This window comes from Labeo rohita, chromosome 14 (assembly GCF_022985175.1).
Source record: "Labeo rohita strain BAU-BD-2019 chromosome 14, IGBB_LRoh.1.0, whole genome shotgun sequence".
NCBI classification, from domain to species: Eukaryota; Metazoa; Chordata; class Actinopteri; order Cypriniformes; family Cyprinidae; genus Labeo; species Labeo rohita.
In genome coordinates this window covers 30,672,994-30,698,692 of record NC_066882.1, presented here as the reverse complement: position 1 = coordinate 30,698,692, position 25,699 = coordinate 30,672,994, and the positions used below count along the sequence as shown (strand labels likewise).

Sequence of the window (25,699 nt, the reverse complement as noted above, 5' to 3'; positions counted from 1 at the left end):
TAATAAGGATTACATTTCACTGCTGCCTTTAAGGGAGGGAAGCTGGCTGGGCATGAGGCTTAGCTTAAATCTAAGCCAATAATCTGAGCGAGAAGCTATAGTGTTTTAATGCAACGTAATTGCTATGTTATTGAGTTTGGCTGTCTTGCATTTGTCCTGCAATTAGTATGATTTACGCTGTCATTATGACACATTCATTTAGTTTTCATGATTAAGTTCATTATTAAAAACATAAATGCTTTAAATCAAGGCCCTTAACCCACACATAAATTCCTTCATAAATTCCAAACCATTGGATAAATCCAACCCTGAAGTACCGCCTAAACTTGGCAAACGCCTGTCTATCAATTCAAAAGTGTACTAGTTTCTCATAATAACATAAGGTCTTGTAATCTTCATTTTGGCTCTTTTTCTTTCCAGCAAATATTGTTATGTGATTAATTGCAATGACTATTATAAATTATACTTCATTTTAGGGGTATCACAATATATTGCAAAATCTTAAGGTCTTTCTTAAGCAAATATTGATATGTGATTAATTGTAATTACTATTATAAACAAAACATCATATTAAGAGTGTCATTAATGTTGCAGTGTAGTATTTGGTTGACAATCCAAAATAGTAGGAGGCGATATCACATCTCAATGCTGGTTGCCACCCATCTGAAATCACATAAAAGAAGACACACTGTGTAGCTTCTATCGCGGCTCCCTGGGAGTTTTTGGGATTTCGTAAAAAGACAGGGTGTCAGATACTCCGTTCTGCAGGAAGTGCGGTAACAGTAATTATTTTTGTGCACTTCTGTAGAGTTATGGCTACAAACTCTCTCTCTCAACTTCTATGCACTAAAACCAGAGATTTTCTTACTATAGGGAGAGGGTCTGTATTACCATTGTTGGGAAGGTTACTTTGGAAATGTAATAGGTTACAGATTACAAGTTACTTGATTTAAAATGTAATAAGTAGTGTAACTTTTCAATTACTTTATTAAAGTAATGTATCTTATTACTTTTAATTACTTTTTGATTACTTTTCTAAACTTTTCTAAATAATGATTTTGAAACATTTAAACCAGGCAGAGTTAACCTTACAGTACTCAACACCGATTACTGTCAGACTTTCAAAATTCCTTTATTACCTGAATTAAGATTATAATAAGTAAGGGATAATATACATTTTTATTTTGCGATAACAACTGGCTGAATGTACATTATCTCACTTATTACACAGCTGCTTGATAAATTATTTAGATGTTTTGTGTCAAAATTATTAGACACGAATCTGATCTGAGCTGAAATATTTCAACGCAAAGCTTCCATGAAGAAATCAGTTGCTAGCAAACAGCAAGTTCAACCTAGACATTTTAGGGATACAGTGCAGTCATACCAGTTTTCTTACACAACATTTCACCACATAAATAATTAAGTAGTAGTACTAGTTTGTTAGTTATCTTATAATCCATTATAGTGTAAAAAAAAAAAAAAAAAAAATTGTATAAAACAATAGAGCAAGTCCACGATACCAGGATGACAGAATTAAGAAATTGTCCACATAATATTGAATTAAGCTTTAATATTTTATTAACTAACCAAACGCAAAGCTTCCACCAAGAAAAATTATCAAGCATATAGCACTGACTTAAGCTGCCCCGAATGAGTCTGAGCTGTGTAATCATTTAATTTAAAGCACAGCCACCACAAATTCAGACCTTTTTTTTTTTTTTTTTTTTTTTTTTGGGGGGGCTTTTTATGCCTTTTTTTGTGATAGGACAGTAGAGAAATGACAGGAAAGAGCTGGGAGGAGAGAGGGGAGCGGGATCGGCAAAGGACCTCGAGACGGGAATCGAACTCGGGTCACCGTGAACACACTTGCGCTATATGTCATAACAAAACCATAACATAAATAACATCATAACAAGAAATAGTTTAATAGCTATGATACTGGGTTTGAAATCAAATGTTTGCATGGTTATGACAGAAAACACTAGCATCTAACAATGCCTTGGAAAAAACAATCTTAAACAATACATTTTATGCATAAACCCAAATAGGAAATAAAACAGTTATCGAATAAACATGTGTCCTATTCTGTGTCCTAAACTCCTGAAACATTGGTGTCTCATTTTAGAGCAGTCAATGCAATTTATGAAAGAAGTTAATTAAATCTGTAAGTGGGGGTGGGTGTGTGAAAAAATTCAGATGTATTCCCTTTGTAATCACTGGCATTTTTCAAAAGTAACTGTAATTTAATTACACATTTTTTTTTGCAGTAACTGCAACTAATTACAATTACATTTATTTTGTAATTAAATTAAGTAATTCCATTACATGTAACTAGTTACTCCCCAACACTGTGTATTACTTACTATTGGAGAAAGCGTAACGGCTAACTTTGATCATGTGACACTTAATAGCCAATCACATTACAGCCTTGACGTCATTGAATTTCAGTCAGAATTGTGCAACACTCAATTGCCTTTTACGGATACCACAGGAATGAATGGGAAATGCCGTAGGCTGAATCCTGTCGCAAAAAGTCAGTGACTTCTCTTATAAAACATCCGTTTTTTTGTGTTAAAGTCTAAACATAGTTTGATCCAAAAGTACTGTTTAGTGTAAAACATGTTGAAGATTAGCAGATAGGCTGTCAAATCATTAAATGATAAGCTGTTTCCTCTAAAAAGCTGTTTATTCAGCATAGTGAAGTCTCTTCTCCATTGACATCCATTAAACAAAAAAAAAAAAAAACATGTACTGCCAGACCGGAAGCATTAGTTTTAGCCGTTATACTTTTTCGGCTAATGGTTGCAGGCTTGCCTTCTAGTGGCTTTGCTAAAACAATGCATTCTACTTTCTTTTCTGTGCACTTCCTTCTCTAACTTCCCTCTGTCTCATTGACTTGGATGTAAGTCATGGTGAAATCCTTGCAATCGGTTGAATGGAAACGTTCTAAGTATTTGATCACTTTGAATCTGCTATGAAGCTGATTTATTGTTTATTTTATTTATTTTTTTCCTCTCATGAAGTTGTTGATACAACATATGCCTATAGGTATGCTTGGGCTGTTGGAGACAATATTTAAAATGACATAAATCGATAAATTATTATTACAATAAGCTATGACTGTGTAAGAAACAGTCAGCTTGAGGTAGCAACAAGTATGCAGTTAAATCTCATATATCATACACTGCCTGAAGTGTACATATGAGTACACTTACTCCCTGTCAAAATCAAGGGGGTTGAGAAAACACAAAATAAACCAACTTAAAGATGGAATTTCTATAGAGATCCCAATAATGCAGATTCTTTTGGTGACTATAATTGTGTATTGGAAATCTGGTATTGTGAAAGCCCTAAATCGTATTGTTTATGTTAATGAAATTTGATTAAAATGCCTATCAATTTACATAATGTCCTTGGTTACATGTCCTGGAGTTTGAGAGATATGCTAAAACTGCTCTTTGTATTGTCTTTTTCTGAACTGAGAAGCTCCTTGGCAACTTACAGGAAATGACCTTTAAATCGCAGTGAAACAAATCCAGGCGGAAGCTGCTATGAAGGACACATTGGGATGGGAAGGCGGGGGGAGAAGACCCATTGAGCTCTCTGAGCTAGCTCTGTGTCTCATCTAATTAGTGATGCATTTTGCGGGAAAAACCATTGTGAACTCAACCGCAGGATGCTAGCGGGCTTTAATGGGACCCGAAATGCCAGTGTCACCGCCTCAAGCTTGTGTGCCGCCATGAGACGCTTTGACTCATCGCAGATATTCCTCAACAGAAAGCACTTGAGTTTAATTAATTGCTCAATCCGTCTGAGATGAGCGATGGGAACTGATGATTTCCTTGCGAGTAAATGAATGGTTAAATAGGACACGGTGCAGAAAGGCGAATGGCGGAACAGCGGTGCGGTGGCGGCACCGAAACGACAGCACAGATGTTGTAACTAGATGACTGCTGCAGAGGAGTTGACTGCAGTGCCATCTATAAAGTGTGGGAAGAGCGGAATCATCGGCCAGGTGTCCTCTGGGTCAAACGGAGATTGTGACCTCTTCATGATTAGTAAACACAAACCATGGCCCAAGAACAGGTGCGCTTGGGGGAGGGGGGTGATGAGGCATCAGCGCTGTTATGGCCCTGAATTTTAATTTGGTAACAAAGACATTTTAGGAGGCTATTGTTTTACTGCCACTCCGCATATCGTCTATTTACTAGCACAAAATTTAAACGATGTCATTATTTACTCAACCCTAATGCTGTCCTAAACCCATGTGGATTTCTTTCGTCAGTGCAATACAAAATGAGATGTTTGGTAAGATATCCACACTGCTTTATTTTATACAATGAAAGTGAATGGGTGACAGATGCTGTCAAACCTCAACAATGACAACAAAATTCTAGTATGCACTATAGCAGTATAATTCTACATTCTAACACTACATCCTAATCAGACATAACGCAGCACCACAACAGGAATTTTGTTAATCAGAGTTTTAGTTAGTTAGTTATCTAGTCATGTTGGTAATAGGCAATGAGCATTAGGAAAAAAAAAATAAAATATATATATATATATATATAGACCTTTTTCATGACTAAACGATGTGTGCCGCCATTACAAATTTATGAGTTTATATAATAATAATATAATATACACTACTGCTCAAAAGTTTGGGATCAGTAAGACTTGCAATGTTTTTTAAAGAAGTCTCTTATGCTCATCAAGGCTGCGTTTATTTGATCAAAAATACAGAAAAAAAAAATTATATTGTGAAATATTATTACGATGTAAAACAATGTTCTTTTTTTTTTCTTCTATTTTAATATACATTAAAAATCTAATTTACATCTGTGATCAAAGCTGAATTTTTTGGCAGCATTACTCCAGTCTTCAGTGTCACATGATCCTTTAGAAATCATTCTAATATACTGATTTATTATTAGTCATGGAAACAGTTTTTTTTTTTTTTTTGTAACCTGTGATACTTTTTTTTTCAGGATTCCTTGATGAATAAAAGGTAAAAAAAGAACAGCATTTATTTAAAATCGAAATCTTTTCTAACAATATACACTACTGTTCAAAAATTTGGGGTCAGTAAATTTGTATTCTTTTTTTTTCTGAAAGAAATAAATACTTTTATTCACCAAGGATGTGTTAAATTAATAAAAAGTAATAGCATACATTTACATTGTTAGAAAATATTTATATTTTGAATAAATGCTGTTCTTTTTAACTTTTAACTTGTTATTCATCAAAGAATCCTGAAAAAAAGAATGAAAAGTTCCAAAAAAATATTTGGCAGCACAACTGTTTCCAATAATCATAATAATAAATCAGCATATTAGAATGATTTCTGAAGGACAGCTGATGAAAATTCAGCTTTACATCACAATAATAAATTATATTTTAAAGTATATTAAAATAAAAACCATTATTTTACATTGTAATAACATTTTGCATATTTTTGATGAATTTATTATCAAATAAATGCAGCCTTGATGAGCTTAAGAGACTTCTTTAAAAAAAACAAAAAAAAAAAACAACAACATTACAATATAATCATGTTTTCGCACAATTCACACAAATTCATACAAAATCACCAATATGTACAAAAAAAAAAAAAAAAAAAAAGCTACATGGGTCACATTATGCTTTGATTGTATGGAAAAGTGCCGCATGAACCTTCTTTAGAACATGCCTTTTTTGTCTTCCATGAAGGAAAATATTAAATTGTGCATGAGAAAATGAAAACACAGTGTTCATATCTAGGTGAATCATTCATTTAAAATAGCTAGATGTGTTTTTATGAACTGTTTGAAATCAATATCCTTGTGAGGTTCTAATGCAGATAAACTGTATTAAGAAAGTAAGGTGAGCTATTTAATAAGTAAAGTATTTTAGGGCCCCAAATTCGTCTATGCCGCTCAAAACTGGGGCACATCAGTTCTAAATTCATCATGTATCCAGAGATATCTGGACCTTTGCACCAGTACTGCAGGCACTCTATCCAGACCCCAAGGACTCAAATGGGGCATCCATCCTCCATCATGCCCTGCTCCTTATGTGCTACAAACCCAGCAAAAACAATTCAAATCAGCACTAACTCATCTAGGCCGACCATTTTGCTTGGTGTTCCACAGGTAACTTAAGAGGACTTACCTCTGTCTGTGTCATAGAGGTAGACAAACTTGTCCCACTTGTAGTGAGACAGGAGACTCAGGACGGCGCCCTTCAACGGAGGACGCATCTGGATGACAAACTGCACGTCTGAGTCGATGGGGTAGCTGGGTGTGACGAAGGAGGTGTGGAGGGCCCCGCAGAAGGAGGTCAGCGTGTTCATGGACTTCTTGTCATAGAAGCCGAAGATGGCATACACCCCTCTGGAGAACTGCGAACAAACTGAAATCAGAGCAAGACGAGTTTATTTAGTTTGTTTATGACCAAGTAAAACAGACAAAAGTGTCCAGAAACAACTGCAAAATTCTCAGCCAGTCCTACAAAATGGAATCCAATGATGCTGGCATGAGAATAATTGCAATAATAGGAAAATCTGTACAAACATGGCAATTTGTTTTGACTGCATGAATATAAGTGGAGAAATAATTGCATTATTTCCAGCTGATGAAAGTGCTGTGTTGCGTCTGACAGTGAGAACCCATCAACACACTCTTGCCTTAAACAAAACACAAAACTTCACGTCTGATTGGCTGTTCCTTATTCTCCTAAAACACTTGAAGCAAATGAAGCATAATTATGCACATCTCTATGAACCGATATCATCCAATTACTAACACAGAAATGTAACGGTTTGCAGAGAACCTCTGCTCATCTGAGTTATTACAATATTTAGCTGGGGGCAACAACATGGTTAGTCTTGTATGCAAGAAGTAATACGAATTTGTATATTAACACAGATGCTAACTCTTAAAAGATACATATTTTTTAAACATACTCATTGTAACAACAGTTTGTTTACAAACAAATCATGCAATCTGTGGCTAAATGAACAGAATGTGAGAAGAAACATCCAAACTGGTTGACCAGCAATATTGATTTTTTTTTTTCCTTCAGCATTTCATAATTCACTACTAGCTGATGAAATTCGGTGAAAAATTCCTAGTTACCACATGTAGACACAAGTGGACTCCTACAAAACATTAACACCTCTGCCCTGCTTTACTCCAACAATAGTATGATTGGTAATGTTGTAAAAGTTTCTCTGAAAAGCCAATTAAACCAATTCTAAACATAGGTGTTTTAAACAATTTCAGCCCTTTTGCTGACTCCCACCATACTGGACCTCTGAATTAGACCGTTTATTTCTTCAACCGTAACCTTTCTCTCAATTCCCCTCTGCATAGACATGTCAGCCAATCACAATGTGCAAAATGATTCACAGACAGTGAATTTGTCAATTGTTGTTTTCCCCCCCTCTCTCCATTTTTGTTTTATTTTAGAAGGGCTGTTAGTGTAGAGATATTGCATCCACTCATTCCATAAAAATGAAAAAGTAACATTAGCTACTCATAAAAGAAAACCTGACCTATATACAGTGTATTGGAAATATATATGAAAAGTATGTATATAGAGGGCTGATGTTGAATAGAAACACTGTATAATTAATTTCACTAGGGAATTAAGTAAAATGTTGTTATTAGTTTGTAAAATGTTGTTCTATCAGTTTGGTCTTGTGAATAAAATATTTGGTTGTGGAGTAGCGTTTGATCGCTTCAGTCTCAAACGGATCACTCACAGCAATTCAATGGCTTTCTGATGCATACTGCACTCAAAATTAAAAGCTCCAACCAGACTGACGGATTGGGCTAACGGTCATGCTAACCAGCCAAATCGAGACCTCTCATTAGCCAAACAAGTCAGTCAGTCTATTGGTATCATGGATTTCATGGGTCATTCCACGAAATTGGTGCCTTTTCCACTTGGAAAAATAAAATAAGTTTAATAAATATATTTTTAAATATCCATGAAATGAAGACACCTTAAAATGACAAGAAATTGTATTGTGCCATCTCAGGCTAATGTAATTTATTATTTTATGACTATTATTCTACCTTGTGTTTTGGTATTTTTGTCAACCCTGTTTCCGACACAACTGTTACTAGATACTATAGTTTAATCAGAACTCATATAGGCATTAGCTCAATAATATACCTGAGGGTGAACTTTAAAATGTTTGAATTTTACACAGACAATGTTTAAAAACAAAGTCAAACCTAATTAATGTCATCCCTGTTACCCTCATGTCAAAACCATGTGGTTTGATGTTGATGATTTCAAACAAAATCTGCTAAATGCTAGATAATAATCAAGCACATACTGTACACTTTGAAAGGATTGTACAGTAAGAGATTGAATGTAAGAAATAATTGTTCAAATTTACATTTTAAAAATGATAACAGGATTGACATTGCATATCAGTCAAGCCTTATAAATCATCAAAAATAGAACATTATAGAGGAGTGAGAGAAACATGCTAATGTTTTAAGTGTTGGAATTCTGAGAGATGATGTAACCTCCTAGAAATAATGTCACTTGAATGTACATTATTTTGCAAGAGTTTATTTTTTTTTGATGAGGGTAACAGGGTTGACATGTAATCAGGGGCACCAGTAAAACGATTTATATTTTATGGAAAAAATGCATACTTATGTCAAAAACATTGCTTAACAATGGGACTATATTTAGAACAATACGCAAATGTGATTTTTATATAATTTTGCCTTCATATTTGCAAATTAAAAATCCTGCTGAAAAAGAAAAAGTGAGGGACAGTCCCAAAACTGTACCTTTACTAGCATAAGTGCTATTTAAATTATTTAAAAAAATATTTAACTGACTTTTTTATGTATTGATGAATGCATATGTAGTATTGTTATATTGTTAAATTGCACATGTATTTGTTGTTATATTAAATCTACGTTTGATTAATTTTTAGGGCACTAATCTCATCGAATGACCCTCGTATCCACCAACAAATGTAACATAAAAACAAAGCATGGTCTCTACTGCCTGCATCAAAGGTTCTTGGTAGGAATAACCTACTAAGTGCATCAAATTGTATGCCAATAATCAGAAGTCTAATTAGGCTGGTGGTTCCAAAATCCTTGTCTTGTCTGTTGCTCAACAGCTGGTCATCCACACAGCTGCATTACTCTGGCACATATGTGCTATAACAGGCCTGCAGTGGAGTGACAATTATACTGTGTAGGGGCTAGTTATGCTGCCCGTCTCCTCACCGGCTCTGTTGGTCTTCAACATTTCCCACAGTTTACTCTTAATTCGGTCCAGTTCTGACACAGCATTTCTCCTGAGGGATAGGAGCTGGCTGCTTCCCTTCCATCAGTTGTCCTGGACTTATTAGGACAGGCTTTGAACAATCTCAAACCAAATACATAAATTATGTCAGATGCCTCTGCTTGCCGTCATCTCTCAACTCCTACTAAAGCCTGTTTGTGTTGGCCTGTCTGCCCCAACCATCTGGATGTTTCCCTAAGCTTACTTGTTTCAAGCCTGGCACCTTTCTCTTCCGGAATATCTCTCTTCTCAAACCATAACTCTCAGTATCTCTTGGTCTACAGGCTAAGTTTGGGTTTTCCAAAGCACTAAGTGCACATAAATAGTGTTTAATGTCTAAATTGCTTTCCCAAAAGCATAATTACCTAGGTATTACATAAATTGTAGTACTTAAATGAGCAGCTTTGAACCACTCTTAAGACCATTATTTGCAATTTAATTGGTAAAAATAGACAAAATCAGTTGGACAGGATTGAAAAACATTAATGCCACTGCAGTACAACTCTATGATATTTGATTATGACTATAAATCTTAAGAAACATGAGACCTTGCAATATTACATTTACAATGTCTTTATGATCTTTTAGAAACTTTGGGTGAAAACTTTCAACTGATGGACAGAAATGACCTGGCTTTTATTAAAAAATGTCATTTGTGTTTTGTAATCAAGCAAAGGTCTTATGGGTTTGGAACAACATGAGGTTGAGTAATTGATTGTAGAAATTTTATTTTCAGAGAACTACCTCTGTAATGTTATCCAAAGAGCGTGGTTTGCAACATTACTGGGACACCCAACATGAGTAAATACCTCCAAGGCCCTTCTTAAACATTTCTGAACATTTTTTTTTTTATCAGTGTGAAGTACAGTGTTTGTACTCTGGTGTTGCTTCATTCCTTAAAGCAATTCCACAAGATTGAGACAAATCTCAGCGCTCGGAGTCACTACGAGCCCCGTTTTGAAGCGCAAGCATTGCCTCATTGCTTTTCATTACGCAGAGAGTCCTAGCACGTCACGTCACATTTTGATAACGTGTTTACTCTGGTGGGCGCGGGGCATGCAGCTGGGCTCACTGCAGCTCAGGGAACAGTGCTAAGCAATGTTATCGGCCCTCTGAATGGCTGAAGGATCCTTCCTCAGTCCCTCCATCTTTACCTTCTCACCCCCCGAGCAACTAGCGCTCTCATTACGGGCTTCTCGTCAAAACACTCCACGCCTTCATTCTGCTAATCAGGACGCTCTCTGCACTGCAGCAGGAACAATGCATTTCCACATGCCCGACTGCTCCAAATGACCGTGAGGTCACTGGTGTTGAAATGATAAGGACCATTAGAAAAAGCTCCGTCCCAACGGCTGCGTTTGGGACTGAAATAATGTAATCGCAGTGTCATACACTTGAAGCCATCTTTCGCCACCATGATTGTACATGGCCCAGAGACCTAAAGCACATCGCTGCAAATGTCAGAGTCGATCATCCAGCTTTCGGTATTCACTGTCCTCTTCTGTCCTTATTTCTCTCTCTCTTCTCTTCTCGTTCCAGCGCTTTTGCTATTCCACCCACCCCTACAAACACCCCCCTCCTCCGAACACAACACTCTCACAGGAAGATAGTCCTCTGGGGGTTTGAGCAAGTAATTGTATCTGCTCTTGTGAGGAGACATGTGAAGTCCTTCAAACTGTTTATTCAAAATGCCAGCTGAAAACAAGAATCCCTGTCCTCCTAATGAAGCGCGCAATTGGGATGTGTCTTTGAAAGGCAAATGTTTTTGAATTCTACATCCTCTTGCATGCACACGTATATTTTTCCACTGCATTTATTGCACTTGCCACAAAATGAATGCCCACATTTCATAATGCATCTTTTGGCTGTTTGGCTGTTTATGGTTACAAACCGGCTCATTACAACGGACGTATAACATTTGTCTTTGCACTGCATATTGTACATAGGCAGCATCCCAAGCAAAATGAATCCAAATGCTTGACTTATTCTAAATGTCTACATCGGCAGAAACTCCTTAATGGCTATTCACGCTCAGGGCACTGCATAGTATTTTTCATGAGAAGCTAACAAGAGACTAATGCTTACAGCTGAATCAAACAGTGTTTAGCATTTACACATAATGCACAAAAAAATACATAGCAAAAATGCTTAAAACTACAAAAATGAATGGTTTCACTGCATTCTGGGATTGATTTATCAATAAAGGATAAATGTCTTAGAATTTGGGGGAGAAAATATATATAATTTACATTTAATTGTTAACACCAGCCTCTGTGTCTAGGTACAGTATTCAGCTCACTAAGGTTTAGAATAGAGTCATCGTGTCTTGCTCTCCTGTCCAAGGGTCATGACTCACCGCACCAATCCCAACCCCCATACAAATACACACACACATAATGTACCATAAGTCTTCTCTAGACCTTTCAACCTGATGTGACATCAGCAGTCGGTGTAGTCCATGACTAATCAGCTAGTCAATATCATGGTTATGTGTCCTGATCTTTGTAGAGCATAACACACTGGCAACTATGAATATGTTAATGAGCAACATAGTATTAAAAGATTAACAATGAAATTTTCATAACCCTAAGCAATTGCTTGTGCACAAAGCATAATGCTCTTATGTACATAACTTTTGATATTTTAATCATAATTCTATTGTACGTTAAAATAATTTGCTTTTTAAAATTTTAGCATGGCAATGAATTATATAATATTTACCATCATACATACATGTGTATGTAAGATTTTGTGATTGCAGAATTTAACACAAAATCGAACAAAGTCTGCATTATTTGTGGCAGTTTGCATTTTTGTCTTATTTCAACAATATTATAAAAAACAAAATCCATAATTCAGAGCCCAAGCTAAATTATTCAGTATGTGTTCGACTGTATGTTTCCACTGTATTGCTGTATAGAGATCTCTCCAAATCATTCATTCATGACCGACATTGTCTTTCCAATGTGTTCGTTTTCAAAAGGATATATATATATATATATTCTAATCACTGCCTAAAAAATATCTTGGCCTGAGGTTAATGCATTAATTTATTAGCCTCCATTGATTCGTATCTTGTTTCACAATGTTCTGGGAATCATGGCTTTGTAATCATTAGAAATATCTAGATATTTTCAGCCTTTATATGCATCAGAGAAAGAGTAATGTCATTTTTACCAGCAACACAACAAACTGTTGTTTTCTCAAGTGAGGTAAGTTTTCACCTTATTCCCATTTGTGGTGAATTCATTACAAGCACTATTTCAGAAAGATAGCAGTTGTTGGAGAATTTTACAAGGCCAGTGTGACCAACTACACTGTATATTACACAAAGTAGCAGGTCATAAATAAAGTATACAAAAATACATCCACAATGTCTGTCCTCAGTGAAAAATAAATATACTAAAATGGACTTAAAATACATTTATTTCATGCTAAGTGTAGGGAAGCGCGGGGCACCACCTAAAACTTTTTGAATTTCTCAGTTTGTGTAAATCCACGTGGGGTTCAGAGTATATTTTTTATCCATGTTAATTTCACACTTGTCTAGTACAAATATGTCACTTTGTTTAATAATTACAGTGTATATGTTTTTCGTTATTTACCTCAAAAGAAAGGAAGTGAAAAGTGACAACATGCCCAGTATGTGGGGTACATTGTAACATGTGAGGGGCACATTGTAACATGACCATATGACAGCTAAAAAATCTTATCTGATCGAATGAAAAAAATACACGACAAACTAAAACATTTTGTCAATAAAATAAAATGATTAACTTTTTCAAATAAAATAATGGTGTTTTTTTAAGAATAAGAAAAAGTCTAATTTTTGAGGTTCACAATGAACACATCACAACCAGACATGGGATGGCCCTGATCGCAAAACGTAGCTATACAATATAGTTCAAACAAGGTGTGCAAATAGATGAAACACATTCAGACATTCAGAAAAACACTCCCTCCCTCCACACACAGCTCTCATAGAACATGAGACACATAAACGAGCTAAAATGCTTCACATGTCTTGAAATAATAATTTCTCAACATTAAGCAGCAATTGTCAGTCTTTATTCACCTGTTTCTTGTGGTTTGTTTTTAAAATCCATAAAAGTAAATAGTGAAAATTACATGGCTAATGTCATAGAATAGCACAGTTTAATAATAGCGGGGCAGATTGTAATGCAGTGTTACAACTTTCCCCATCAGCGCGACTGGAATATAAAACTGGTTACCGTCTTCTGCTGGTTTGCCAAGCATTAATAAACTATTTAAACGGATAAATAACAAATTGGCGATTAAAATAAATAAATAAATAAATAATAGCAGATTTGTCTAATTTTAAATGAATACTAAAAACTGAGAAGAAAAATTGACTTCAGACAGAAATTTACTTTTACTATGGTAAAATAAACATTCAATGATATCATCAAAAGGCTTTTGAATTTTGGCACACTTTTTTTCTCTGTATAGTGTTGCCATGGCAACTAGTAAATACCTTAAATTTGGTTATGCTAGCATGTGTGGAAATATTTAAACCACGTGTGTTACAATTAACCCCGCATTAGTTTGTGCCACGCGCACCCCTACTACAAATACATTTACATATCACATACTTAATAAAAATACCCTTCAGTTGTACTTTTAGTATACTAAACTGGTATATTTAAAGTCCGCTAAGTTGGAACAACTAATTTGCTGAAGTCCAAACTAAGTTTATTTGTGCTGAAGTTGAATAATTGCAAGTATACTTTAAGTAATATCAGTACTACGATCATACAATCCTCATCAACAGTGACATTAAAACATATTTTAGGCTTAATATTAAGAAATGTGCATTGTGCACAAGTAGTACTCCAGTAAGTCTCGAGCAGAATGTCATTAAATATATTAATTGACTTGAACTATACTTAGTATAAAATAAATGCATTTTAAATCTACTACTTTTTTTTTACTAGGGTCATCATGTATTTATGTCAGTTTCACACTCAAATAACCTTCTTCCTTCTGTGAAACACAAACAGCGATGTTTTGAAGAATCACGGTTATTTTTTTCATTCAGTGAAAGTGAATAGCTATGTGGGAAATGGGAAATGTATCATAAAAGTACCAAACTGCTCTTCAAACAAATGACAGCCAAATGCATCTTGATGGTAACAAAATTCTGAATCCAATTATTAAAGGTGAAGTGTTTAATTTCACCCCAAACTCATTGCATTGGTTAACCCAGATGTCGAGCCATTCAAGCAAACAGAGCAATGTTTTGAAAGCATACAGTCACAGTGTCATAGTGTATACACTCTTAAATTAACCTACAAATGACTTACTTATAGTTGTCTCTGCACATTAAACAAGAATAGGACAAAGTGTTTTAACATCCAAAGACTGCACACATAACCTTTAAATGTTATCTTTCCCTGTTAAAAATGAAACAGTCCCTACACAGAGGAAGTAATGACTACCAATTCCAGCAAATAAGGAATGTGAACATGCTGTTAATTCACTTTAGCATTTGCTGCAATCCACTGCTGTAACATTTTGCCATTTCTGCTAGAATATCCAACACATCATGCATTCTCCACAGAGGAAATGTATTACAAGGGCAACGGTTGCAACAATCTCCTTCTACTTCTTTTCCCCCTTGGGGGTTTATGACTGGGGTTGATGCATGTACAGCTTATGATATTCTGTAATTGGATTTTCAGAAAGCTGTTGACAAAGTCTCCCACAACTGCCTAATCCCCAATCAGTGGTGCAGAGCTGAGCATGTTCCTATAGCTGGGTAGAGAGCAACGGAAGCATGCAACCCAGAGATGCCATTGTAATATCAAATGACATGAGGGGGTGCTGTGGATTTACTGTAGCATTTGACAAAACACAGCACATTTTACAGGGTATGCAATAAAAACAGTTAATCTTAAGAAAGCACAGGGGAGAACATGCTATCTTGTAACCTCATTCATATCTACTAGATAGTGTATCAGGTAATGAAGCCAGTGATAGTCCACTGACATTGAAACCAATTACTCTTTCCCAGAGACTGATGATAGTTATCAGTGTAAAACTTACAAAGAAAAAGAAAAAAAACAACTTGTAAAACAGCATCAGATGGCAATGTCATGGTACTGAATGATTATATTTACATCCCATGGTATTTATTTGACAATCTAAACTGAAAGTACGTTAATTTTACATAAATCACAATTATCACTGTTCGTTTCAAAAACATGGTAGTAGCATGGTACCATAATGCAATGGTACATTTTGGTACTGTTTTGTTAGTGTTTGTTCAAATTTTCATCTTATAATAATTTGCAATAGTAAAACTACAGTTACAGTAGCTGGTGCTATGCTTATGTAACTATATACCAAACAATGTGTTAATATATTCAATAAAATTAAAAACCTTTATAAACAGCTGTATTTCACCAAAAAAAAAAAAAAAATTCTATCACTACAAAAAAAGTGTAAAATGCTGTCTGAAATCACTGAATAAATCAGTTCACGCTTCCAAAATTTTAGGGTGGTTTGTTGTAAGGACAACCTAAATGCAATTTCTGTCATGTACACAAAAAGCAGAGACCTTGGACTGAGTATTTCTAGCAGCTAACTTCAGCATATCATGCTAGTCGCCCCCGTAGCAGGAGCTGGAGTGGGCAGCGAGCCTCGTCGAGAAGAGAGCTCAGGGGAAGTAGTCAAGGAGGCCATTTGCAAATCGCCTCTTCCTCTGGGTAACTTAGCTGCAGTTTCCAAGAGAGGCCATTTTCAAAGGGGAGAGACGAGAACTGTGGGTGGTGTGTGTTTCAGCTGGGTTTCTTGTAAAGCGAGATGAAAAAATGGCAGCTCAGATGCACCATTCAGTCTCTCTCTTTCTGTGCTTTTCTCTTTTCACTCAGCCTCTCTGAATTCTTAGAGTCATCTCACTCATATCACCCACATATCTGTCCATCGCTGCCTCCTCCACATCACCGATGCTAACCTGCGAACCACTGACCGGCTCTTGTAATATAGCTTTCACCATAGAGGTGTTCTCAAATGATATGTAGGAATTCATGACAAGCAGCGCCTGATAAAAACCCAATCCTGGCAAGAAAGGGATTTGCATTGTTTGCTTGATTACGGGCATGAATTTAAAGCAAGGCTCCCAAGGCGCTCTCTTTTCAGCTCTGGTGTTACTGTCCAGAATAACTAAACAGGCCACGGGTGGGAGGGGAGAGGACTCTTTAACCTTGAAGCTATCATGGAAAGAATGCTCTCTGCTCCTCTCTACCTCGCTCTCGAGCCTACTTTCAGTCTTTAAGAGTAAAGAGTCCACTTCCCTATTTTAGCTTTCAGGAATCCTTGCTGAGGTTGTAATGCTAGAGCAAAGAGGGACTCCTGGTCCTACTTCATTACAGGCTGAGCCTCAGAATCCCTTTATTTCAGAGCCTGGCAGTACGAATATATCTCGGCATTTCTTACGCCTCGCCTGCAGGCAGCCCGCAGATGTGTCTTCTAGGAGTAGCTCAATGATTTGAGGTAAAAAAAAAAAAAAGTATCCAAAGACCATAAAAGTGATACGGGATGCATGCCGGTTCGCATACCACTACCACACACCACTGAACTTTCCCTACCCACTAACTACCCCTAAAATCGCGGGACAATCGGAACCAACGAGGATGTCCCACTTGTTGAAAACCACTGCGAGGATAGTGGTAAAGCAATTTCCCCTAACCAATCCCCCTCTCCCTTCTCCAAATCTATCTCAAGACTACATAGCACTGAAAGTATGTAAATTGGGAAGCAGCCAAAGTCATCTTGGGGTGAGGATGCAGTCGTGGTGTTCAGAATCTTCGCTTTCATCACTGACACTGGCCTTCATTACCAGCATCCTTATTTGGCTCACACATCCAGCAGATCCTAGAGTCTGTGATACCAGTGGGCTGCACAGAGAGCAAACGAAAGACAGTAATAGAGATGGAGGAGGCGGTGTGTTCACAAGAAGCTGCAGTTCAGCATGAACAGCACTGGAGGAAAGAAAGACACACCGTCTATGAGATGCCCAACTATTACCCAAGAGGCCCTCGGGTTAACGCAAAGCCCGGGGTCAGAGCCACAAAAGGGAACACGCAGGTGATGGAAGTGGCAACCGCTGGAGCGCTGAGACAGCCAGAGTTTCAGAGCCGCTGACTTGAACAGAAGGGAAAGACTGGCTGCCGTGCAAGTTTGTGCTGCTTATTTTGCGCAACCAAGTTCCCAGCTCACCCAAGCCAGCATAAAAGCACAATGGCAGGCTTAGGAGCTATTGTCACTTTTCAGATGTCTTTAAACAGTGATTCACTTCTGACAGATCACATTTTTCCCCTTTCTTTTGCTTTTCCTAAAAGAGGGCATCTGAGCCAAGCTCACCATCGGGAGGTTCAAGCATGGAATCGCTCCAGATTGTCTTTTCAGTCTGCAGCTGGACGGGATTAGGGATCATATCCGCCTGGGGTGAACTTTCTGATCCACATGCAAGCCTAACAAGAAAACAATCCAGCTGAGGAACTTTGGGGGAAAGCAGCGAAAGCCCACACAAAGAAAGAGGGAGAGAGTTATAAATAGGATCCATGTGTCAGGCCTTGCATTTGCAGATTGACTTGAGAGTGACTTAATATTTCATTGCCTGTCACACAAACAGCCACAGACACATAACGCCAAGCTGAGAAGCCTTCCTACGGAATCTGCCCACAGCTTTTGCTTGCTGATGCGTGAAGTGGCGAGAACAACTGCTCAAATTAACCATTTCCAAAGGAACATGGAAGGAAGATCTGAGAGAGCAAAAGGATAATGCACAGTCAGCCGGACTAGTAACTTAGTAAAGTAGCACTCACTCAATTATTGTACCTGGATGAGCATCTGATATACAGTGATATCAGTGTCTGACAATTGTGAATATTAGGAAATATGTGACCGCTGAATGCCACAACTGACCAATCAGAAAGTATTTCCAAAAAAACATGTAATAAACACAAGAATATAAGATTCTGACTGATTTCATCATGCATGTTCTGAAACACATACTTGTTGTATTGTTTGTTACTTGAATTCAGCTAGACAACAGCCTACAATGCAACGCAGTTGTAAGCAGTATTATCCCACTCCATTCCGTCAACTGACACTGAGGAATCAATAGAAATTGTATCCAAATTACAACACAGTTGGGTTGGGGGTACTATAATTGTGAAAATGTCAATAAAAAGCTAGAATATCAAAAATGCTGGATGTTATTGATGTTCATAGTGGTTCTGCATTCTTTTTTTTTTTCATGAAAGCAGTCTTTAGCTAGTGTATGATCAATTTGGCCAGTCTATTTGACACCTCAGTTAAAGATCAATGGTAAATGATGATACTCCTACACTTGGATAACACTGCTCTGTCCAGCCTTGCTTTGAGTCAAGCTCATTCCGGCTGCATTAACTTGTGGTAGTATCTTAAACCAGTTTTATGGTTTGCTGCTTCTCTTGCGAACAGAGGGGGCATTGCATCGTAGAGCATGCTGAGCATCTTGAATTACAGCAGATTTCTTTGCATAAACCAGAGTTATTTTAGCATTGACAGGGCTCTGAAGGTACACCAAAAGCTTGGAATGATAAAATATACATTAAATGTTCTATTTGTAGCTAGCTGATGAAAGACTGCATTCTATGCATAGGTCATGAATTATCGTACATTGTATTAAATATTCACGTATTTTGCTATTTCTGGCTTATATATGTACAGTCTTGGCAGGTATTGGTGCAGACACAGAAAATGTGCTAATCTTGTCCATTTCAGCACATAATATCCTTGGAAAGCTAGTAGATTTATATGGCTAAGCTAGACCAAATGTTCACTTCCTTCCTAACGATGTCATCTTTCCTGGAGGGCGATGGTTTAAAAGCTCTCAGTGGCCCTGGGATCGGTAGGATCAGCTCTCAATCCGGGGATCTTCATTAATCTTGACTGGGTCTGGAGACGTATGTGTGTTCTCTAAACAGAGGATACAGAGAGCCCGCCAAAATCATGTTCTATAATAAACTTGGGATGGGAAGCCTGTGCTAGTTCTGCACAATCCATTCAAATGGGACTTTTGTCATCTTTTGTGCCTTTCCTATGCCTCCTAAATACATGCTCCACAAAGCCAGAGCGAGGAACAATAGAGGGGTCCTGGTGCACCAGAGTAGATTATAGAAAAATATGCACAATGTTAACAGTTTTCCATTATTCCCCAAGAAAGGCTGAAGCCCGCAGAGTGTTAAATGTAGTTAAAGATGTCACTCTGACCTTGTGAAGCACAACAGAACTGAACACAGACCTTTACATGCTGGTGGCAGAAAATAAATAAATAAATAAAATGCAGAACAGGCTGAGAATACATCAGAAAAATGACACTTTTACAGCCACTGCAGTATGGAGCTCCCCAGTTGTCTAATTACTGATATTTTGAAGTGTGGAAATGTCTCAGGACGTATAGAGATTTAAAAAGGTATAAAATTAGAATCAAACAGACTAAGAATAATAAAAAAAAATGTGTTTTGAGGTAGTCAAGTATGTGAAAGTGGTGAGTGTTTTTTTTTACATTAAACATTAAAGTGGTTTTGAAATAAGTAATTTATCCCTAAATTGTGTGAATTAGCAGAAAGTACAAAGAGTGCTTTTATTACAACTAAACAACAACAGGATGTGTTATAACATCAAAACATGGACCTATCAAATTGTTGGTGTAGGACACGGTGTTCGAAATTGTTATGGGGGGTCCTTTAATTCTCCCATAAGCATTAAAGGACCCCCCATAACACTCAAAAAAATATACTTGGGGGGTCCCCTGGTTTTTCAATAAAACTATAATACTTCAAATACGAAACTAGTGAAAATTAAATAAAACGATTTGATCGCTGTATTAAATTTAGACCTGCTTACGTTAAATCATATTTTATTTTTACATGTTTTTACAGTGTTGTGCACTATAACCAATCACACACAACTCTGTTGATTTTAAAAAGAACATGTTTCTTTTAGGGAGGCCAAAAATAACATTTGATGCTTGTTCTGTTTACTTAAGTAAATTAAGTTAATCCAACACAATTTTTTTACAACCACTTTACTTAATTCATTTGAGTTGAGAGTACATTAATTATTTTACTTGTGTAACTAGGAAGTGGATTTTCCCTTCCCATCATGCTTTGCACACGGTTGGATAAGGAGAGTAAATGTTGAAATAAAATGTTATTTTATGCATTTTTTATTAAGATGATAAAATTGGGAGACTTGTTAATGTTTAATGTTGTTCTATGTTTGTATTTAAAACAATTTCTAGTATGTTAGTGTTTTGGGGGATTACCATTGTGGTGAAGTGTAGAGCATGTGCTTGTGTTGAGGACCTGCTAACATGAGTTAAAGTTGTTTTAATAATAAAATAAACAACTACTTTGGGCATGCCATGGCTATAACAAAGCCATCTTATGGCAAGTTGGTTGCGAAGTTATTTGTTTAAGTTCAACAAGCATAAAATAATCGCTTCATAAACATATCAATTTCATTGAAACTATTTTTGGATACATATTTATTGGATGGAAATCCTGCCCTCAATTAAATCGAGTTCATCCAATGAATTATTTTTCTGAGTGTGCAATGGCCAATCAGAGGCGTTCAGAATAATCATTGCTGGAACCTGGAGTTTTTTTTTCCAGACTTGCAAATTCCCTCATCATAATCAACAAAGTGCAGATGTACGAACTGCGTAAGTAAGAGATTTATTTATCATACAGTGTATGGACAGCTTCATTGATTATAGAGGAGTTATGAGTGCTTAAACAACTCCCTAGACTGACTGTGCTCATTTAGAGTACGTTCTTTCACTGCATGATTCAGTGTAATAAAATGCATTTCCCAAAATTCAGGATATGGGGGCAGAAAATTATATTTATATAATTTCATATAGTTAATCAATATCACACAAAGAGTGCCATTTTTGTGCAAGAATCACAAATGTGATACTATTTTTATACAACAGTTCAATAAACTAATAGTTAATATTAAGAGACTTACATTTTAGACACCAGATTGCCTACTTTTGCTTTATTTCGCCAACAAAATTCATTCCAAACACAGCCACAGCACTGTTTTGCATCTCTAAACAACATGACAGTGTTTCGTTCCTTAATGAATCAACCGTTTAAATGATTCGGTTCAGTCGCAATGACTTGCTTATCAACAGTGACTTACTGGCGGTTTTAATTCAACATTTAAAGTACCTTTTCATTTTTTTTTTTTTTTATATTTTCAAATATCAGCATTCACTGTTTTAGAATTAAAATATCAAAACTTTATTCTTGCATTTGTAACTGCAGGCTAAATGCATTCATGTCCTGCATTAAACAGTGGGTAAATACATCTAAATGCCAATTCAGATGCAGCATTTGTGTTTCCTCTTTATTGAAAAAATGAATTTTGTTGATAATGATTTTATTTGTGTGGTAACAGCCTAAAATGTCTTATTATGTGACTTTATTGATTAAATATAAGAATGTGCACAAAAGATAATGCACACTTTCAGAAAAAAAGAATGGCTTTATAAAGATAAATGCCCATAAAAGGTAAAAATCACTTTAAACTTGTTTGAATTGAAATTAGGTATTAGGATAAGAAGGACAAGACCAGGTTTATATATATATATATATATATATATATACACACACACACTACCGTTCAAAAGTTTGGGGTCAGTAAGACTTGTAATAGTCTTTAAAGAAGTCTCTTATGCTCATCAAGGCTGCATTTATTTGATTAAAAATATAGAAAAAAAACAGTAATATTGCAAAATGTTTTTACAATATAAAATAATGTTTTTATTTTAACATACTTTAAAATAGAATTTATTCCTGTGATGAAAAGCTGAATTTTTATCAGCTGTTACTCCAGTCTTAAGTGTCACATGATCCTTCAGAAATCATTCTAATATGCGGATTTATTATTAGAATGATCAATGTTGGATAATATCAACAGTTGTGTTCATGAATAACAAGTTTGAAAAGTATAGTGTTTATTCAAAATATAAATATTTTATAACAATGTAAATTATTTATTATTAACTTTTAATAAACTTTTAATTATTAACTTAATACATCCTTGGTGAATAAAAGTATTAATTTCTTAAAAAAACAAAAACAAACAAACAAAAAAAAAAACAATAAAAATCTACTGACCCCAAACTTTTGAACGGTAGTGTATATATATGTATATGTTTTTTTTTTTTTTTTTTTCTGGTTACAGGGACCGCTCCAAGAGCTTTGACACAATTCGAGTACTGGTAGGACATTACTTAAAATGATAAATAATGTTGTACTATATACCATCACCACATTTGAATCCAAAACAGTACACATAAACATTTAATTTAAATGCAAACAAAATGAAATAGTCAGGCTGGGTTACTCAGAAATGAGAGTGACAGGATCCAAATGCAGTAAAAATGCAGCTTGTTTGAGTATATATCAAAAACATAAAGAGAGTTTACTGAATCACTTCTGTCACTGAACATGCATTATTGCGAATGGAAATAAAATTACACACCAGATTTTAATTTTCTACCTCAAAATTAGTTTTGTCCTTTAAATCCATTACATTTTTATAGAGTCTTACAACTTCTACAGTCACCTCAGGAGCATTGTGCGCATGTATGATAATGATTTTGCCCCTGCAGCTCATTTTAAAACAGTTAAACTGATGGATTGGTTGAATAGTCCCTGGTCTCTTTTTGTTCATGTTTTCTTTTTTAGTTTTCCTAACCCTGTTTTCCCTAACCCTACTGCAGGTTTGTCACAATCACAAAACCCCCCACCCCCCTTTTTTTTTCTTCCACAGCTGTGACGCATGAGTGATAAACAGTCCATAATAACAAGTCATTTTCATTTGTGTGATTGTGCACACCAGGAGCGTGTCATAAGGTTCGCCATAAACCATCTGCATCTTTGCACTGCAGATAAACGTTTTCAAAGCATAAATGAGATTTTATGAGTCTGTGGGAATATTTACTCTTATACTTATTTCCCTCTTCTGTTTACTGGTGATTTTTATGGTCAGCTGTGTGCATTCTTGTCATATCATCATTCTGATATCATCTTCAATAACCACAAGGCCAAGACCTGTCATTTGTTGATTTCTGCCTCAAAGTGATTTAGGAGAAAAGAACTTCTCAAAACACGATCCCACGGAAACAACAGGTAGATAAGAGCAGCGCTCCATCTAATAAGAGTGCAACGCCAGACCGGCGCTATCGTGGCAATGCTGTCAAAACGTCCCCTCGGTTTTGAAAACGGTCAAAGCGCTACTTCAGCTGGATGGATAGTGTATGCAGCACCTCAAACAACTAGAGACTTGAAAGCCGTTGTTATATCAAACAACATCTGCGAGCACCAGTGATACCAGGATAAATAAGACACAGCTACTACACTCCTCAGGTTCCCTTTGATATTGCCATTAAAAATTCATTGTGTTTTATTTGCCTTCAAGTGAGTGAAGTGTTTGTTGCCCCCTGTCTTCCCAAAGCTATCTCTCAGGATCTCTCCAGAGCTCGATTCTGGGAACAGATAGCGGTGATGAGTTTTGTAATGCTCTTCGAGAAAATAAAGCCTTAATCAAACCGGATTTCATAACACTGCCCACCGCCGCCTCACTCCACAGGATGATGTCATTGCTCTCGTGTAATGCCGAGGCCTGTGAGACCATGTCGCTTTGGCAAGGGCAGTCTTTCAGGACCAAGGACAGCGGCAACACAAAAATACAAAAATCTATTGGTGGAGGGACAGGGCATGGAGTTATGGAAGACTTGACTGCTGCGCACCATGCTGTGCCCTTTACTGACAAAAATCACATGGGTCCAGTCCGTACCATGTGACTGCCTTGGTGCCGCTTAGGGACCTCGAATCCTAACCTGCCTGCATAGCATGGAAACCGCCACGGAATCCTGCAACAAATTCACTGACGGACCACATCCCCTGATGACCGCGAACAATGACTGTCTCTCTGGGACCTTTCCAGCATACTGCTCTGCATACATCTGCATATATTTCCTGCCACATGGTACCAGCATATTGCTTTTTTTTTTTTTTGCTGACTTTTATTTAAACATGAGGAAAATAATAATAAAAAAGAGATATTTACAGTATTTCCATTCAGATTTCTAGAAAATGTGAGTGGTACTTGCCCATACAAAACTTCTGAGTCATCCAACACGTTCTCACTCCCAGCTCGTCACATATTGACACTTAGTCAGGACCCTTTGGTGTCGTTTTTTGATGCTCAAGGTACCCCTTTAGCGTAACTTTTGGACGTGCAGGGTCCTCCATTGATTTCAGTTGTTTGCCTTAATTTAATGGTTTGCATGAATTTGTAAAACGTATGAATACTTTTATTTAAATTTATTCCTTCACTGGAGCACATAAACCCAACCTTACCGTAAACTTACCCACTGCTGAACAATATAAAACACATAACAGCCAAATATAAGTACAGTCACAAAACATAAGGTTTTAATCGCTGAAAATGATCCCACTCCATTAACGCGCTCACATTCAAAAAGATATTCCCGAACATTAGCATGACACAGTCGGTCATGAAACACACAAGAGCCAATGGCATTTCACAACCAAGGCTGATGTAACGCTTCTTCTCGAAGGTGGCCTTTTTTTTTTTTTTAATTTATTTACGCACAAACAGACTGAGCTTTACAGTGGACAGAGATGGGCCTTGTCTATTCCTCTCACAAATCAATCATTTTGCCTCAGAAGACTTGGAATATTAATACTTTTTGAATAAATTATGACTGTAGCTGTATCTGCCAGTTATATCTTGTGTTTTAATGACAAATGGCAGGTTAAGGGGCAGGGGTTGGGTTACATGCTCATAAATGTGTAAATAATGAAATGTAAATAAAACTATTTACATTAAAAAAATCACATCCAACATATATGCAATAATGGCAATATTATTACCCAATATATAATTTAATCACGACCAAGCGTCAATATGTGACGAGTTGGGAGTGAGAACGTGTTGCTTCATCTGAGTGTTTTTTAGGTTGTGAATCAAAAGGACTCATCCCCAAGTCTCAGTGATTCGGCCTGAGCTCTTCCTTCAGTGTAAGTCTATGGGACATATATATATATATATATATATATACATAATATATATATATAATTTTACAGTATAATCATTTTAATCCCAGTCATTCATAACAATGGTTTTCAAATGGAGCTTAGGGACCTCCAGGGTGGCGCAAGGGGATATACATACACATATTTTATTTTTCATTATGATTTCTGAAGATTAGCCAGAAATAATAAAACTAAGAATGGTTATTTTATTGTACTGACAAGCATATTTTTTTGTAATT

At 36.4% G+C, this 25,699-nt stretch overlaps 1 protein-coding gene across 6 annotated transcripts in view; it reads right to left on the bottom strand.

The window, feature by feature from the left end:
* Positions 1-25,699, bottom strand: part of gria3b (glutamate receptor, ionotropic, AMPA 3b) — a 138,380-nt gene that overhangs the window by 95,122 nt on the left and 17,559 nt on the right. For all 6 annotated transcript variants that reach the window (XR_007829065.1, XR_007829064.1, XR_007829063.1 and 3 more), the window contains exon 3: positions 6,157-6,396. Coding sequence is in view for 3 of the 6 variants with exons in the window: in XM_051127675.1 (XP_050983632.1) it covers positions 6,157-6,396 (240 nt within the window). In the remaining 3 variants the exon portion in view is untranslated. The remainder of the gene's footprint in view (positions 1-6,156; positions 6,397-25,699) is intronic.